Source organism: Rousettus aegyptiacus, unplaced genomic scaffold, assembly GCF_014176215.1.
Source record: "Rousettus aegyptiacus isolate mRouAeg1 unplaced genomic scaffold, mRouAeg1.p scaffold_m13_p_2, whole genome shotgun sequence".
Lineage (NCBI taxonomy): Eukaryota > Metazoa > Chordata > Mammalia > Chiroptera > Pteropodidae > Rousettus > Rousettus aegyptiacus.
Window position 1 is genome coordinate 177,365,949 of NW_023416295.1, and position 17,477 is coordinate 177,383,425.

General features: G+C 55.7%; 2 protein-coding genes across 6 annotated transcripts; one reads left to right on the forward strand and one right to left on the reverse strand.

The window, feature by feature from the left end:
- Nucleotides 1-134: 134 nt before the first annotated feature.
- On the reverse strand, nucleotides 135-2,484 carry ODF3B (outer dense fiber of sperm tails 3B). 5 transcript variants are annotated; one of them, XM_036237800.1, is made up of 6 exons: nucleotides 1,710-2,484; nucleotides 1,341-1,544; nucleotides 1,000-1,104; nucleotides 716-837; nucleotides 414-578; nucleotides 135-266 (listed from the first exon to the last, which is right to left on the reverse strand). In XM_036237800.1, exons 1-6 carry the CDS (start codon nucleotides 1,816-1,818, stop codon nucleotides 186-188), a joined length of 786 nt encoding a protein of 261 aa, XP_036093693.1. In that variant the 5' UTR covers nucleotides 1,819-2,484; the 3' UTR covers nucleotides 135-185. The 5 variants fall into 5 exon arrangements, with proteins under 5 accessions (XP_036093693.1, XP_036093692.1, XP_036093691.1 ...); XM_036237799.1 differs by having other exon boundaries at nucleotides 438-578; nucleotides 1,710-2,475; XM_036237798.1 differs by having other exon boundaries at nucleotides 438-578; nucleotides 716-1,104; nucleotides 1,710-2,477.
- Nucleotides 2,481-17,385, forward strand: KLHDC7B (kelch domain containing 7B). Its single transcript, XM_036237790.1, has one exon. The coding sequence runs from the start codon at nucleotides 12,333-12,335 to the stop codon at nucleotides 16,275-16,277; it is 3,945 nt and encodes a 1,314-aa protein (XP_036093683.1). The 5' UTR covers nucleotides 2,481-12,332; the 3' UTR covers nucleotides 16,278-17,385.
- Nucleotides 17,386-17,477: the final 92 nt, after the last annotated feature.

A 17,477-nucleotide genomic window follows, 5' to 3' on the forward strand; every position in this document is an offset into this window, starting at 1 on the left:
TCGCCGCCTCGGGGAGGCGGGGCTACGCGTTCGTGCTTTTGGCCCGGCCAATCACAAAAGCTCGCGCGACTTGACAGGCGCACCCTTCCAGACTTTGTTCCCGCTGCGCGCGCACAGAGAGGCAGACTCGTGACTGACTCTGGGATCTTTAAGGAAACACTTTTAGGGCCGCGCCAGCCGGCTGATTAGTCAACAGCGTCCGTCATGTTCAGGGCCAGATAGTCCGAGTGCCGGATTCCGAAGCTCCAGCCGCGAGGCTTCCGGTGCTGCGGACCCAGGAGACGTCGCCGACTTAGCGCAGCCGGCCGGGCGCCTCCGCGTCGAGACTTCCATCCCCCCCAGAGAGCCTGGCCCCAGACCCCAGACCTCAGACCCTCAGCCCCGGACCCGGACCCTTCTCTCCCGCCTCTGACCCTTGACCCGGAACTCCAGATCACCTGGTCCACGTTGTAGGCTGCGGGCCCGGGATTCAGGGTGTTGTTTTGAGGGAGTGGAGTCCGCGCCAGCATCGTGAATTGAGGGGCCCGAGACTTGTAGATCCCAGGGTTCACCACGTGGTAGGCGCAGGGACCCGGGGTCTGCAGGAAGGCGGAAGGGGCGCTGGGACCGGCCTCTGTTCCCCACTGCCCGTGAGTTCCCACCCCCTTCGCTTCCGCTGCGGTCCTCCCGGTCGACCCCTCGCTGCGCTGTGCCCGGCAGCCCGCTCCCTCCGCACCTTGCTGAGGTCCTCGAAGAAGCTGCCCACGGCGTGGCGGCCGTAGATGGAGTAAGTTGGGGCCGAGACTTTACCGATGACCCGTGGGCCCAGGAGCGAGGGCACCGAGTAGGTACCGGGGCCTGGGAAGGAGCCAGCAAGGGGCGGGGTCTGTGGGGGTGTGTTCGCGGACCCACCCGGGTCTCCCCGCCTCTTCGAGTGCTGGGTCGTCCCAGCGCCTGCAGAGCGGTTCCCGGTCCGGGGTGGGAAGAGCCTCCGGGCTGGAACGGGCTTTCTGGTCTCACCTGGGGTCTGCGGATCTGTGGGGATGCCCCAGTTTCGGGGGGCGATGGTGTGCCGAGGTGCGCTGGGGTACGTCGCGTTCCCCGCCCGCTCCGGGAAGTACCTGCCTGTGGGCCGGACCGGGGGTGTGGGTCGGAAGCGGGCTGGGGTTCTGGGATTAGGGAAAAACCGAGCCGCGATTTGTCGAAGCCTGGGGCGGGGGGCTTGGAGTTCTTTTGAGACCCCGATGTGGGGTGCTGGATTTGGAGCGTTAGGGTGCCCGAGGGGGAGTCGGGGCTCTGGTGGGGGGTTTCCCGGGTAGCGGCTTGGCGTTGGAGAAGCCGGGGGTCCCAGGGGTCCTGACCCGGTCCGGGAGTGAGGCAGGGCGCTGCTTGGCGCGGGCGGCCGTAGATGGAATAGGCGGGGGTGCCGTCGGGGCCGCGCACCGTCATGCGAGCCGGCACCAGGTGGCCCGGCCCCGGGCCGCACGCCGTCTGCTGCGTGGGGAGGCGCAAGCCGAAGGTGTAGGCGGGGGCGCGGGGCCGCGACGGGTCGTGCAGGATGTAGCCTGTGGGGCGTCCTGTCATCACCTCGGGGCTGGGCGCTCTCGCCCCGGGCACAACCCCGCGGCTCCCCCAGAACAGGCCTGCTCTCCACCCCGGCGTGCAGCACCCCGCTCCCAGCACAGACCTCCCCACCCCCACCCGCACAGGCCTGCGCGCGCCGCTAGTACCGGTGTTGGGGGGCAGCTTGTATTTGGGGCCCGGGCCTCTGTAGAGCGCCGCGATAGGGCCGCGGGGCCGGTGCGGCCGCCAAGGGCCGACCCAGACGTCCAAGCCCATAGCGCTGTCGGTGCGCTACGGTCTGCAGCACCTGCGGACAGAAGGTGGCGACCCCGGCCCCTCCATCCCGGACTGGCGGGGGACACACATCCCGGCCCCTTCCAGCTCAGCCAGAGTCTGGGGCGGGGCCCAGCCGGTATCCCAGGAGCCAGGGCAACAAACGGCAGCACTTTCCGCTCTGTGAGGGGCTTGGGGCAGGGACCCAGCACCCAGCTGGGAGGTCAGCTACCGTTCCCCGTCCCCCCACCCCCAAAATGAGTTCGGTAAGGGGGTATGCGCGCGTGCCAAGTTGGAACTCAATCCTGCGGGAAGAGAATTCCCCGAGGTTCTAGGGGTCCAGGATATTTTAGGGGCATCAGGCGAGGATACCATGGCGAGGAAGTCGCATGGGGGCCCAGAGTTGAAGCGCTAACCTGCTCCTGTGACTCCCGGCCGAGATGGCAAGGTTGGGGTGCCTGGATTTTTGCCCCGCCCGCCCCAACTCCCGGACCCCATTGTGTCTGGTTCCTGCCTCCTGGCAACCGGACTGGCTGCCCCCTGGCTCCGCCCCCGCCCAGCTGTCCTGGGTGGAGCCAGGTTTTGGCAGGCGTCCTGCTGACTGGGCCACAGACCGGGCCGGACTGGGCCGCGGACCCGAACGCGAAACGCTGGCCTTACCTTTCTCCAGGCTTCAATACTCCCACTCCAGAAATAGACGAATTTGTAGACAAAAAGCGATTGTGAGAATGAATGCACTTGTTCGAATACACTGCTGTTCGAATAATACAAACAGCAAATTCAATATATGATTATAGAGAGAACTTTGCATCTATTTAAGCTCATGGAATATTTGCAAAAAATAATCAGGTACTGGGCCACACACACACACACACACACAGCCCACACAAGTTGAATAAAGAGGTTTAATGCGATATAATTGGATCATAATTCGAAACAATTCTAAGCAAACGAAATTGTTTAAAAACGAAACTAATGTAAATACCTAAAAATTAACGAAATCTCTTTTAAAAACTCCTGGATCAAAGAAACTCCAATGTGAAGTTTCAAAATGTATATCCAGCATTGCAGAGGTAGATGCCTTCATACCCACTTCTATACAGGGGTTCTCGAACCTGGGGCCACAGTCTGGTACTGGCCCTGGCCCTTCAGGAGGTGAGCGGCAGGTGGGTGAGTGAAGCTTCATCTGTGTTCACGCCCGCTTCCTAACGCTGGCATCATCACCTTGGCTCTACCTCAGATCATCAGGCATTAGATTTTCATAGGAGCACTGGTCCCTGGTGTCAAAAAGTTTGGGGACCACTAGGACATAGCTAAAGCTGAGTGCAGAGGGAAACAGCCTTAAAACTACTTTGTTATTAATGAAGAAACATTTTAAATAAACAATATTTGTCTTACAAACATTAGAAAAAAAGAATAGTCAAGTAAACTGAAAGAATGGGTCCACTCTGCCCAGCTCCGCCACTCCGCTGCCTGCTCAGAGAAGAGTTGGGACCACGGGGAGTGTCCAGTGGACTGGTAGGAATTCCTGGCCTTCGCCAAGTGAGCTCAGCCAGTGTGCCAGTTGTGCCGTGAAGACCAAGGCGGATCACTGGAAGCCACTTGTCTGGGGCTTCCACGGGCTGAAACGGGGCAGCCCAAAGCGAGGGCATCTTCTGTAGAGAATTTTCAAACACTACTCAGTGCGCTGAAGTTGATCTGCTTTCTGTTATCCTCATGAGCCCAGCAATTCTAAAGGTCAGAGGTAAAAAACTCCACTCAAATCTTTTCTTGATCAAGTTTTAAACAATATTGGTTGCTGCTCTGTTTTAGTAGCATATGTGTAAGTTTCCATGAGCAATGTCTATTACTTACCCTCCAGTAAGCAGCGTATTCCGTGTGGAAGATAATTCTGAGGACTTCAGTTTCAGTTGGCAGGTTCAGACTTTTAAATGTTTGTAGGCTGCCCGTGTCCACTCCCTGCGGCGACACAAGCTTCTCCCTTCAAGCAGTAGGTCTGACGAGCGATGACACCAGAGTGACTATGACAAGGAAGAAACAACCTGAGTTATTGCACCTCAGTTTTTATTTGTGTTTGAAATTAAAAATATTGAAATAGGGCAAACTGTAAGGCATGATATTTTTGTTTGACTGGGGCAAACTTTATTGCATGTGTGAAATATTTTACTGAATTTGAGTATTTTAAAATCACTGCTCAAAGCAGCCTCCACCTGTCTGAGCAAAGAGTGGTGTTGGGATGTGCAAGGGGGTCAGAGAGCAGAGCATGCAGGTCCCGCTGTGAGGAAGATACTAAGAGAAGATGAGAACAAACAGCCAGCAGAGGCGGACCCCAAGATGGGGGAAAGACTCACTCTAAAGAATCTGCTCTCTCTCTCTCTCTCCCCGCCCCCGGATTCCAGTGAAGATTAAACTATTTCAGCAAAACCCAGGTGCCCCAGACTTCTCATAGGGGTGAGGAAAAAGGGAGAGGAGAGGAGGGGACTGGGAGTCTGGAGGTTTTGTCTCGCAGAGGGGATCTTGTTTATAACCAAGAGTAGAGTCATAAGTGTCGAATTAAAGAGCAAGGAAAGGAAATCCAGCAGCGGTGGAATAGAAAAGCTTGGAGAGTTTCCAAATTAAAAAGCAAGAAAACAGAGCAGCAAAAATAACACCTGCAACTAACACCTGGAGGGAAGAGGGAAGAACATCGTAAAATTAGAAACTGCAATTTAAAGAATAAAAGAAATCATCTTCACACTAGATGTGAATGGGTGGCAGGTGCTCATTGGGCCTGGATGAGCGGAGCGAGAAGAAGCTGTGAAGGGAAAGCAGCCCCACAGGTGCACGCACGGCTTCTCGACCGATATATTTGAAAGACCACCTGTTAAGCATAGGAAATCTGGAAAAGGGGTGATTGCCCTAATTTCTCATGTTCAGCGATTTATCTGTAGGTTCTGAAATATAAAAGCATTTATTGTTGCTTTCTGTTTATTTTCTGCTTTTAATTATTCTTCCTTTCTTTTAGATACTTCAAAAAATGCTTTGCTCGTGTATCAGACACCCTTAGGCCCATTTTAGGTCTTTGTAGCCTGGTCTACCTCTAGGGCCACGGGTCAGCCACTTCCTGTGGTGACTGGCCACTTACGCCTTGCTCCTCACCTCAGTCAGCCTGGAAGTGCAGGCAACTCATGCTCCATGGGGAGATCTTCAGTTGGCGGAATTCTTCCCTCCTCCTCCTCTGGAAGACAGGATCTAGAAGTAATGAGCTGGCCTGGCCTCTTGGAGGCCGGTGCCATGAGAAGGGACAGTGTGTTCCGGGCCAGTGGTGGCACTCGCACCTGGCTGGGGTGTCCCTCGCCAGCCTGCTGCCTGGGGTCCGGCCCCTGCTCACCGGTGCTCATGAGACTTAGCCACAGCTTTGCTTTCTTAGGAACCTAGGCTTAGCTGACTTATTTCTCAGTCTTCTTTATCTAATTATAAGGACATTTAGAGCTATGGTCATGGTTTCCCCCTAAATAGGATTTAGTTATATCTGTAGTTTTTGATACACAAAATTCTTATTAAGAATATTATTGATTTAAAAATAGCTTTGGCATTAAAAGTTGCTATGAACATCCTGACCAGGTAGGTGTTTGTGTGGGCGAAGCTTTCATTCTCCTGGGATAAGTGCCCGGCGCCACTGCGGGGCGGACAGTAAGTGTATGTTTGGCTTTTTAAAGAAACTGCCAAACTTTTCAGAGTGGTTGAACCATTTTACATTCCTGCCATGTGACAGCAAATCAACATTATGCTGCTGACAGTCATCCACACTGTTAACGTAGCTTTAATTAATACATTTTCACTGATTATAGCAGAAAACATCAGCCACTGAGATGAGGTGCAGTGGGGTGTCACAAATGAATCACAGATGTGCCTTGAGCCATTAATGGATATACATCTTTGATGGATATAAGTTGTAATCCACTTTTAAACTAGCTACTTAAAATTTTACATCGGTTCACGCTAAGTGCATTTGAGCTCCGTTTCTGCAAACTTGAGGCGAGTTAGGACTGTGCACAGCAAGCACCACCAGAGGGCGCTCTGCAGCACCGCCCCCTCCTCCCCCGCCCCGCGCCCGCACGTTACTGCTAGTTCGTCTGTTAGTATTTGTTTATCATCAGTGAAATTTTTGTAATGTTTGGCAAGTATTTAATTTCTTTTGGTTTACTTTGTTCTTATTTTTCCACAAATTTTAAAACAAATCATATGTTCTGTCTGACTTCTACTTGCCCTCCACAGTCATCAGTACCAGTGGAGGCAGCCTCCTCCACCCACTCTGGTACTAAACACTTCTAAATAACCCACTGATGCCTCTTTTTTTTTTTTTTTTTTCCAACAAACCGTTATTTCTTGACTTATTTATTAGATATTGGTTGTTGATGTCGACTGGCCTGGCGATTCTTAATGGAACTTCTAAATGGCTGAGATGTGAGTCTGGATGTTCCCTAGGTGGCCTAGCCGAGGACAGACTCAGCTGGGCGGAGCCAGTCTGCCAGAGACAGCCGGGCTGCCACCGACCCTGGCACCCTGTCACCAGGACCCGCGTACTCCTGAGGGCTATTTCTGGGCCTGGAAAGTCTTTGACTCATTCGTTTCTTGTTACTTGCAGAAACAAGATATACCTAGTTCCTCTTTGGGGAACCTCCGAGGGTAAAATGCGATGAGTGCTCCGGGTCACCCATGCTGCTGGGACCTTACATGGTGCCTTACAACTGGCCTGCGTTGCAGAATAATGACAGCTTGGGGACCGTCTGATAATGTTCATCATTTAAGCTCTCCGTAGGGATACAGTGCAGTGGCATTAAATACATTCACCTTGGCTCTCTGTGCCCCAAACATTTCCATCATCCCCAACGTAAAGTCTGTACCATTAAGCAGGACTCCTGCTCTCTCCGCCCAGGAACCTCCTATCTACCACCTGTCTCCCCGACTGTGACTCCTCTGGGTGCCTCGTGTAAGTGAAATCACACCGTCGGGCCTTCTGCGTCTGGCCGACTGCACTCAGCATAACGCGTTCGAGGCTGACAGATGTGGCGGTTGTCAGGGTTCCCTTCCTTTCTCTGTCTGGTCCAGCGTGCGCACCTGCCGCGGTTTGTTTCTCCAGCTGTCGATGGACTTGGGTCTGTTTTCTCCTCTTGGCTATTGTGAATTGTGCTGTTCTGAACCTGAGTGGACATGTACATGTCTGAGAACCTGTTTTTAATTACTTTAGGTGTATACGGGTCATAGGACAATTCCACGTCTAGCTTTATGAATACCTGCAAGTGGTTTTCCATTTGCCATCCCCACCAGCACTATACGAGAGTTCTAGTTTTTCCACATCCTTGCCAGCACTTTCATTTACAGCCATCTTAGAGGATGTGATGTGGTACCTTGCTGGGGTTTTGATTTGCATTTCCCTAATAACTGATGATGTTGAATGTCTTTTTATGTGCTTACTGGTCATTTATACATCTTCTTTGGAGAAATACCTATTCAAGTCCTTTGCCCATTAAAAATATGGTCGTTTGTCTTCTTGTAGTTGAGCTACAAGAGTTCTTTATACATTCTGGATACTAGACCCTTATCAGATCTGTCATTTGAAAATATTTTATCCCATTCTGTAAGTTGTTACTTTCTTGATAATGTCCTTTGGTGGACAAAAGTTTTACTTTTTGTCGAAGTCTAATTTATTTAGTTTTTCTTTTGTTGTTCGTTTTTATTGGCATTATATCTAAGAATTCATTGCCAAATTCAAGATCATAAATATTTACTCCTATGCTTTATTTTAAGAGTTTTATGGTTTTAGCTCATATTTAGTTCATTGATCCATTTAATTTTTGTACATAGTGTGAGGTAGGGGTCCAACATCATTCTTTTGCACATGGCTATCCAGATATCCCAGCACCTTTTATTGATGAGACTGTTATTCTCCATTGAATGGTCTTGGCACCCTGTCAAAATCAATTGGCTGTAGATGCAAGTGTTTATTTCTGGGCTTCCAGTTCTATTCTGTTGGTCTATATGTCTATCCCAAACGCCAGTACCACACGCTTTGAATACTGCAGCTTTGTAGTAAGTTTGGAAATCAGGACATGTGTCTTCTAATGTTTTTCTTTTTCGGGATTGTTTTGGCTATTCATGGCCTCTTTCAAGTTCATATAAATTCGAGGCTGGGCTTTGCCATTTCAGCAAAAAATGGCCATCAGGCTTCTTAGAGATGTCACATAGAATTCGTAGATCGCTGGGATAGCGCTGGCGTTGTAATGATTCTGTCTCGCAGTCCACGAACACGGTTTCTTCCCCTTAATTTAGAGCTTCTTTAATTTCTTTCAGCAGCGTTTCGTTGTTTTCAGCATACATGTTTTTCACTTCCTTGGTTAGATTTATTCCCAAGTATTTAATTCTTTTAAATAATATTGTAAATGGAATTGGTTTCCTATTTCCTTTTCAAATTGTTTGTTGCTTATGTATAGAAACACAACTGATTTTTGTGTGTTGATCTTATATTTTGCAATTTTGCTAAAATTGTTCATTAGCTCAAGTTGCTTTCTTGTTGATTCTGTAGGATTTTCTGGGTATAAGGTCATGTCATCTGTGAAGCGAGATAGTTTTCCCTTTTCTTTTCTTTTTCTTCACTGGTAGCTCTGGCCAGAACCTCCAGCGCGGTGCTCCAGCAGCAGCAAAAGCTGGCATTCTTCCTTTGTTCCTGATTTTGGGGGAGGCATATTCTCAGTCTTTCACCATTAAATATGATTTTAGCTGCAGGTTTCTAAAAAATGCCCTTTATAATGTTGCAATAATCCCCTTCGATTCTTGGTTTTACGAGCATTTTCATCACGAAAGGGCATCAGATTTTTGTCAAGTGTACTTTCTGAGTCAATTGGCATGATCACGTGCTTTTCTCCCTTCCTCCTGTTAATGTACTCTAGTACATTAATGTAGTCGAAAAATTAATGTATTCTAATCGATGTGTTACATTAAGTGATTTGCCTATGTTGAGCCGCCCCCGCTTTCCTGGGATAAATCCCATTTGGCCATGGTGTCTAATACTTTTAATAAGCTGTTGAGTTTGTTGAGGATTTTTGCATCTATGTTCATGAGGGATACTGGTTGTAAATTTTTTTTTCTTGTGATGTATTTATTTGGCTTCGGTATCGGGGGAATGCTGGCCTTACAGAATAAATTAGAAAATGTTCTTGCTTCTTCGATCTTTGGAACAAGTTGGAGAAGGGCGGTGTTAGCTCTTCTTTAAATGTGGATGACGTCCACCAGTGACGCCAGCTGGCCCCGGGTTTTCTCTCGGGGGGGGGGGGTGATTCTGACACAATCACTCCATCGTTATAGGTCTGTTAAGATTTCCTATTCCTTCTGAGTCTTTTTTGGCAGTTTGCATGTTTCCAGGAATTTTTCCATTTGATCTAGGTTCCCTGATTGGTTGAGGTGTAATTGTTCTCCGTGTTCTCTGACAATCCTTCTCTTTCCGTAAGGTCAGTAGTGATGTCCCACTTTTGTTTCTGATTTTAGTTGTCTGTCTTTTTCCTTTTGTTCTTGACAAACACTTAGCTAGACTGACCAAGAAAAGTCAGTCCGCTGCTTCCATTGGGTCTGCCGTTTTCGCACTGCGTGACGAAGACACCCGCAGGCCCCGACTCCTGCTCTGCGGCGTCAACCTCCAAGGTAACCTCTGTCTAGCTTCGGCGCTGTGCTCCCACCCTGCGTTGTTGCTGGCCTTCTGCCCTTCTGGCATCCTCGGTCCTTTCATCTGCTCCGATATTCTTTATGCCTGGACAAATAGAGAGTTTAGAATTTCTTTTCAAGAAGACTATTCGTCTGAAACATTTTTTCCATTTTGCACTCATTCTTAAAAGCTGTATCTTTTAAGCCTAGAATCTTAGATTGATAGTTATTTTGTCTCAGCAATTTGGAAATTTCATTGCACTGTCCTCTGGCCTCCATCTTTCTGTCTCTGAGAAGCCGACCGCAAGGCTGCCATTCCCTGTGGCTAACCTGTCCTCCCGGCTGCCCCGGCGACCTCCCGACCGCGGCGCTTGCTGCGGCTTTACCTGCCGGATGCTGGCCCCGGCTTCTTTCTCTTCCTGCTTGAGACGCTTTGGGTCCTCTGAACCTCTGAATTGTCTTTCATCAGCTGTCTTGTTGTCACATTAAGTTATCCGATCCCCGAATGTGGCAAATGTCTATAACAACTTAGAATAAGAAACATTTTAACTTCCATTTGAACGGAATATAGCAACTGATTCAAGATTTACACAGTGTTTAGACAGAATTTAGATGTTCTCCCCTTTGGAATAAGAGGCGACTTCTATTATACTTTCTTTCTTCCTGTTCCTTTCTGTACTTTGTCATTATTTAATGTTTTTTTTTTCTGTACGCCTCTCCTATTAGGAGACTCCCCCTTCATATTTGTATTAAACTTCACAGCCACATTATCAGTCATTATTTAAATGAGTTTGTCACTATCACATTTTCAAGTGATGTGCACGTTTTCTTCATCATTCCCATATTGTTGAATGTTTACATGTTTTAATTTTTCCTCTATAAATTATATTTTGTTTCTCCTTTTTAATTTTTTTTTTTTTTTTTTTTTTTGCAAAAATCTTCCCACGTCAGATGAATTCTTTATGAAGTATTCCGTGTTGGGTATAATTATTAAATTTGGGATTTATACTTTCTAAGCCTTAAATATTATTCTAGATCTGTTTATACCTATACAGAACACACATGTCCTTGGATGAGTGTGAGCTCGGTTCTCCCCACTGTCGTTGAAGGTATCACTTGGTGGACGTATCTCCCGTTCTCTGCAGCAGCCTGGGGCTCAGATTGATGACAAGGGCCCTCAGAAGCTGGGTGGTGATGCCCGATGGGATTCTCCGTGGCCTATAAAGGGGAGCAGGTGGGGATGTCATCATCCTCTCAAGGTCTTTGGACCCCAAACTTAACCAAGAGGCAAAGCCTGCGACGGCGACGGAGAATAAGGGCTGTGTCCAAAACGCCCGCCCCCAACTCGAGGTCCACCTTAAAACATGGGCCCACCTTCCACCCTCTGTCATCTAATATGCTCGGGGTGCTAAGAGGTGACCAGATGGGGGAGATACCTGAAGCTCAGCAGAGCCCAGGCTGGGTGCCAGGGACACTCCTTGGCCATCACCTTGCTGCTTGAGTCAGGGAAGTCCTGTGTCCCAGCAGAAAGAACGAACACATGTTTGGGGGTGGGGTGCTGCTTTGTTCCAGGGACTCCAGGCTCTTTTTCATGTCTAGACCTCACCTGGCACCTGTCCCAAGACTCACTCCTGAGATAAGCTTAAGTGAGACACAGATGGGAGGGACAAGGCTCCTCCAGAGAAGCCATGCACAGAGGGGCAGCCAGGTGCCTGCCCAGCAGAGGCATCGGCGTGCCGGCCTGCAAGGGGCCTGGGCCCCCGTGTGGAGGGTGGGCTGGAGTGATGAGGCTGGGGTGAGGGAAGGTTGGGGACCAAGATGAGACACACAGGGCCAGAGGTTTCTGAAGGGTGCCGGGGCTGGCTGGCAGGCGTGCGCAATGGGTCTGGGCTCAGGGCTCCCCAGGGGCCTGGCGAGAGCAGCATCTGGGCAGCCGAGACAGTCCAGGGTGGCAGAGGAGGCCCAGGAGGCTCTAGAAGGGTGAGGTGGGTTGTAATAAGACAGGCCTATAAAAAGGGAACGATAACTTTTGGGTTTTCTTTATTCCATTCATTTTTTCCTCCTGATAGCTTAGAAAGTTGCTGTTGAAAACTGTCCTGTCTCTGCTGAACTCAGGTGGGAGGAAGTCCCGAGCAGCGCGAGGCCCCACTTCACCGCGGGAGTGACGGAGGTCGCGCTGCCAAGCAGCCCATCTCTGTGCTGGGCAGGGCTCGGTGCCAGGCCCATGCCCTCCATGGCCTCCCTCCTGGGTCTGAGCCCCGCCGTGGGCTTGGCACCACAGCCGCGTGCACCCCGCCCCCCGCCCCCTCCGCGGCGTCCTCTCCAGTTTCCGGTAACTGTATCAGGCTGCATCGTGTTGCTCAGGCCCCAGATCACATCTCCCTGTGGCTGACTCTTCCTGCCAGGGCCCCCGAGGCCGGACCCCGGCTCGGAGGGGGGACATTGGGGAGTGGGAGGAGTTTGGGGGTGTGAGGGTCTCTCAGGCAAGAGCCGTGGGCTGGGATGCAGGAAAGCATTGAGGGACAGTGCTATTTGCCACTCCCGAGAGGAGTGCAGGGGCTGGGCGGGGGGCCTGGAGAGGTCCCTGAACTCCCGAAGCTGTTGTAGATTGTCCCCCAATACCTCTGGCTAGGTCTGATTGACAAGCCCCCAAGCCAGGTCGAGGCTCAGAGAGCCCCGTCCCAGGCCAGGCGGAGCGACGGCCCTGGCGCAGTCCACCTTAACGGGCCGCGTGCTGGGCGGGGTGCTCCGTGGTGCCATCTGGGCCGACAGCAGCCAGACCTGACTGCAGGGCAGGCTCGTGCGGGGCACACGCAGCTCCCGGCCTGCGGCCCGGCACCATGATCCAGGGGCTCGCAGAGCCTGCTGGCCCCGGCTGGGGCTGGGATGGGGACGGGGAGGACGACTGGGACAGCACCGTGCTCACCCTGCTGGCACTGGCCGTGGTGGCTGCCACCGCACTGGCCTTGCGCTGGTTTGGCTCTGGGCAGGACCCAGAGGCGGCAGGACCAGCGTCCACAGGCCCCCTGGCCCAGGCCCTGGCGGGCAGAGCTGGGCCGGCCCTGCCCCCAAAGTCCGAGGTCAGTGGTGGCCTCGAGGGACAGAACTCCGGGCAGGGGGAGCCAGACCTTCCAGGATACGGCCAGGGGAATTCGCCAACAGCAGGCACCCAGGACCCGCAGCCCCCAGGAAGTGGAGACCTGGCCGCCATAGCCGCACCTGCACCCGAGACTGTAGGTGAGGTGGCCAGAGGAGGGGCCTTGGGACAGCAGCATGGCGATGCCGCCCCAGAAGCCCCCCAAGGTAAAGGAGGGGAGCGTCTCAGGCCAGGTGCGGCCCTCCTGGGTAAGCGCCAAGCAGGGGGCACCTCCGCCCCTGTCCTGATACACTTCACTCCCCGGAGTCTGAGTGAACAGGTGGGGGGGCGGGTGGAGGCAGGCGGCGTCCCGGACGAGGCGCGAGCTCACCTGGCCCAGGTCCGCACAGTGGAACAGTATGCTAGCTCCTGGCAACAAGGAGCGGGGCCACCTGGCTTCCTGGGGAGAGGCCCAGGTGGCCGGCGGTGGCGGGTGGATGACAGCTCAGGAGCTAGAACCTGCCGCCCCCCAAAGCTGGAGCCCCTACGCCTGGGCGCTGTGGTGAGTGTGTGGGACGCTGTGGATGCGGCTGGCAGCCTCTCTGCAGGCTCCCAGAGGCCCCCTGATCCCCAGGAGCTGCCCCCATCAGACACCGTGCAGACCGGGCCCCTGACAGATGTCTCAGAGACAGGGCATGGGAAGAGCGGCCCCCGAGCAGCCCCACCTTTAGCTCTGGACCCAGGGGCCAAAGCTGGTGAGAGCACAGAGGCTGGGTCCTGGGCCCCCAGGGAGCGTCATGGGTCCCCAGTCTCTGTGGAAGGCTGGCCCTGGGCGAGGAGGGAGGTCCTTGTCAGGAGCTTCGGCCAGGCCCCAGGCTCCGTGGGCCCACGGCCAGAGGGACAGCAGTGGGGACGTCCTCTCTTGTCACAAGGGCAGGAGACCACAGCGGCCTGCATTGTGGGCAAGGCCGGGGTGAGCGGCTCTGGAGAGCACTTTCTCTTGGGCTCAGGGTCAGGCAGGCCAGAGAACCAGGTGGGCCACAGTGGTGGAGCAGGGGGAGGGTCCCAGGGGCTGCCAAGCAGTGGGCAGATGGCTGGCAGTCTGGACACGGGGGAGCCAGCTGCAGACGAGCTCAGTTGTGCCCCCTCCCCATGTCCCTCATCCGTGTCCCCCCTACACATCCCTGAGCCCTTCTCACCCTCAGCGCCCCCACCCTCAGCACATCCTCCCCGAGGCTTCTTACCCGCAGCCTCGATGCTCCCAAACACCTCTCCTTCGCACTCCTTGCCCCTCAGAGTGGGCCAGGGTCCTGCTAAGGATGAAAGTCTCAGAGCAGCTCCTGCCGCAATCTCAGCCCCTGCCGCAGGCCCAGCTCTAGCTGCAGCCCCGGCCCCGGCCTCAGCTCCAGCCCCAGCCGCAGCTCCAGCCTCAGCTCCAGCCCCGGCCCCGGCCCCGGCCCCTTCTCTGGCACCTTCCTTGGTGCCGGTGCCGGCCCCGGCCCTGGCCCCGGCTCCGGCCCTGGCCCCGGCCTCAGCTCCAGCTCCAGCCCCAGCCCCAGCCGCAGCTCCAGCCTCAGCTCCAGCCCCGGCCCCGGCCCCGGCCCCTTCTCTGGCACCTTCCTTGGTGCCGGTGCCGGCCCCGGCTCCGGCTCCGGCTCCAGCCCCAGCCACAGCCACAGCCACAGCCCCAGCACCTTCCTCGGTGCCAGCCCTGGCCCCGGCCTCAGCTCCAGCTCCAGCCCCAGCCCCAGCCGCAGCTGCAGCCTCAGCTCCGGCCTCGGCCCCAGCCCCGGCCCCAGCTGCAGCCGGAGGTGCAGCCCCAGCCCCAGCACCTGCCCCCACTAGTGAGTCAAGGCCCACATGTCAGGAGCCCAGTGTGGCTCTCTGCAAGGGGAAGCAGGAGGGACAGACCTCAACTAGCTGGGGAAACCTCATTTCAATGGTTCTTAGGAGTCACCCCTTCCCCAGGCAAGAGAGGCCCCAGGGGACAGACCCAAGGGCAGCTCTGCGGAGTCCCAGAGAGCCCAGCACTTCTGCGCTGTCTGAGAACAGAGAGACTGGCTCTTCCCCTGAAGGGGTGGTCCCCAGCCCGCAGGACGGGCATGGGTCCCCTGGTGGCGCGGTCACAGGGCTGGGCACGGGCGGCCCGGCTGAGGCTGAGTGTCAGCCACAAGAGAGAAGCTCCAGGGCCGGGGCTGCCACCCCAGGCCCGCCTGCGGGCCCACGGGACGGAACGCAGGAGGAGCGTCGGGACTTGCCCCCTGAGCGCACGGAGCCCGGCCCCGCCCCCGTGGCCAGGCGAGACCCGCAGCCAGTCCCCAGGCCGCGGAATCGCAGCCTGTGCGCAGCAGCTGAGGGCTCTGGGCGCGAGCTGAGCTCCGCGGCCCCAGGACAGGCGCCCGCGGAGAGGCCCGGCCCTGTGGGCAGCAGGAACATCCTCACAGAGAGGCAGAAAGAGGCCCGCAGGCTCATGGTGTTTCTGCAGAGGCCGGGGAACTGGGGGGCGGTGGAGGGACCCCGGAAGCCCAGCTCCCAGGCCCGGGAGCTGGCCGCGGCGGCAGCGCTGCACCGGCGGCTGGACCTGGGCAGCTGCCTGGACGTGCTGGCCTTCGCGCAGCGGCACGGGGAGCCCGGCCTGGCCCAGGAGACCTACGCCGTGATGAGCGACAATCTGCTGCACGTGCTGGGGGACTCCAGCCTGTACCGGCAGCTGAGCGGGGCTGACAGGGAGCGAATCCTGAGCCTGCGGACTGGCCGCGGCCAGGCCGCGCTGGGGGTCCTCGTGCTGCCCGGCCTCTACCCGATGAGCCGCTCAGGGCTCCCCAGGGGCCCCCGTGGCGACGAGGCTCCTGCCCACGGGCCGGCGCCCCCACTTCCTCCGTCGCACCTGCACGTGTTCAGCCCCCAGGAGAACAGGTGGCGGCCCCTGACACAGGTGCCACCGGAGGCGGCGCTGCGGGGCTGCGGCCTCTGCACCATGCACAACTACCTGTTCCTGGCGGGTGGCGTCCGCGGCTCGGGCGCGCAGGCCGTCTGCACCAACGAGGTCTTCTGCTACAACCCGCTGACCGGCGTCTGGAGCCAGGTGCGGCCCATGCTGCAGGCCCGTGCGCAGCTCAAACTGGTGGCCCTGGACGGGCTGCTCTATGCCATCGGGGGCGAGTGCCTGTACAGCGTGGAGCGCTACGACCCCCGCACGGACTCCTGGACCTCACGCGCGCCCCTCCCCGCGGGCACCTTCCCTGTGGCGCATGAGGCTGTGGCCTGCCGTGGGGACATCTACGTCACCGGGGGCCACCTCTTCTACCGCCTGCTCAGGTACAGCCCCGTGAAGGACGCGTGGGATGAGTGCCCCTACAGTGCCAGCCACCGGCGTTCCAGCGACATGGTGGCCCTGGGGGGCTTCCTGTACCGCTTCGACCTGCTGCGCGGCGTGGGCGCCGCGGTGATGCGCTACAACACGGTGACGGGCTCCTGGAGCCGCGCGGCCGCGCTGCCGCTGCCCGACGCCGTGCCGCTGCGCTGCGCTGTGCTGGGCAGCACCATCTACTGCCTCAACCACCAGGTCACCGCCACCTTCACGGTCTCAGAGGGGACCGCCCAGTTCCAGGCCGAGGAGCTGCAGCCGTTCCCCCTGGGGAGTAAGGGGGTCCTCTGTCCGTTCATCCTGACCCTGCCCCACGCCGACCCGCTGCAGACTGCGGTCTGAGCTGCTGCGGGGACACCGGGCGCGCGGCGCAGGGAGGCGGCTGCCGCTGTTCGCCGGATGACTCTCCTGTTACTATAAGCCTTGTGCCCTTCCCCTCCGCCCCAGAGCGCTGGGGCTCCCGGCCCCTGAAAGCGGTCGCTGGGCGTTCCTACCACGTCCAGGTCCTCCCGCCTTTACCACCGAGCCCTGCCCACAGCCCGGGCCGCTCACAGACACCTCCTCCAGGCAGAGCGCCCCTTCTGTGTGCTCCCGCGACCAGCACCGACCACGCTGCCTGGAAATGACCTGCTGTAGGACACTGTTGCCCTTTGAGCTAGCCATGGCTGCTGTCCCCAAGGACCAGGACTTGGCCTGCTGAGGAAGGAGATGGCTGGAAACCCAGTCATCCTTCCTGATGGCTCCGAGCTGGACAAGGGGCCTATGAAGGGGGAAAAGGGAGCAAAGAAGTCCCCAGGAAAACGTCCCTCCCTCTGGGACTCTGCCTGTCCTGAGGCCTTGGGGAGCCTGGCTCCACTCTCCCCAGGAACAACTTGGCCCACCTCTCTCTGATTGGTCCTCGAGGGCCTGGAACCCCTGGGTATGACCCCAGGCCCATGATCTCATGCCCTCTGCAGTCTGCCGGGTCTCCCCATCTCCCAGCCCTCCACTCCCCAGCCCACATTCCGCCCCCTTCTTAAATGAGATCCGGGCCGGGCCCCACCTCTGCCCCTGTGAGCTGTGTGGACCCAGACATGGCATCTAACTTTGTTTTCTCACCTGTGAAGCAGGGATCATGGACATGTCATTCAGGAGAGTCGTGAGAACACAGGTCACATATGTGAGCACCTGGCACAGCCCGGGGCACATAACTGAGCGAACGAGGTCCCCTTCACCCGCTCTGCAGCCCTCCGTGAGGAGCTGCTGCCTGTCCTACCCTCTGACCTGGTTTGTCCCTCTCTGGCCCTTTTTGCTTTTTATTCTATGCTTGGCACTAAATACACAGTTCACTGACAGTATCTTATACTCTCCATGTTTTGTTCACAAAGTTTGACATGTTCTGCAACTGGGTGGGACAGAAAGGGGTCCTCAGGTTGTGCTGAAAATGCTGAAAATAAATTTATTGAAAAATGAGGCGTGCACGCAGCCATATTCTTGGGTGGCCAGTTCTGTACCAAGCAGAGAACCCCGCCCCCCCACCAGCGGCCTCTGTCCCGCGACAGG

Bases quoted from the DNA above. Each gene is read 5' to 3' on its own strand.
- ODF3B (XM_036237796.1), bottom strand. From the start codon at position 1,818: ATGGGCTTGGACGTCTGGGTCGGCCCTTGGCGGCCGCACCGGCCCCGC. The intron at 1,545-1,709 runs GTACTAGCGGCG...GACGCCCCACAG, and splicing joins CAAGCTGCCCCCCAACACCG to GCTACATCCTGCACGACCCG. The intron at 267-437 runs GTGATCTGGAGT...CTGGGTCCGCAG, and splicing joins CAGCCTACAACGTGGACCAG to CACCGGAAGCCTCGCGGCTG.
- KLHDC7B (XM_036237790.1), top strand. From the start codon at position 12,333: ATGATCCAGGGGCTCGCAGAGCCTGCTGGCCCCGGCTGGGGCTGGGAT.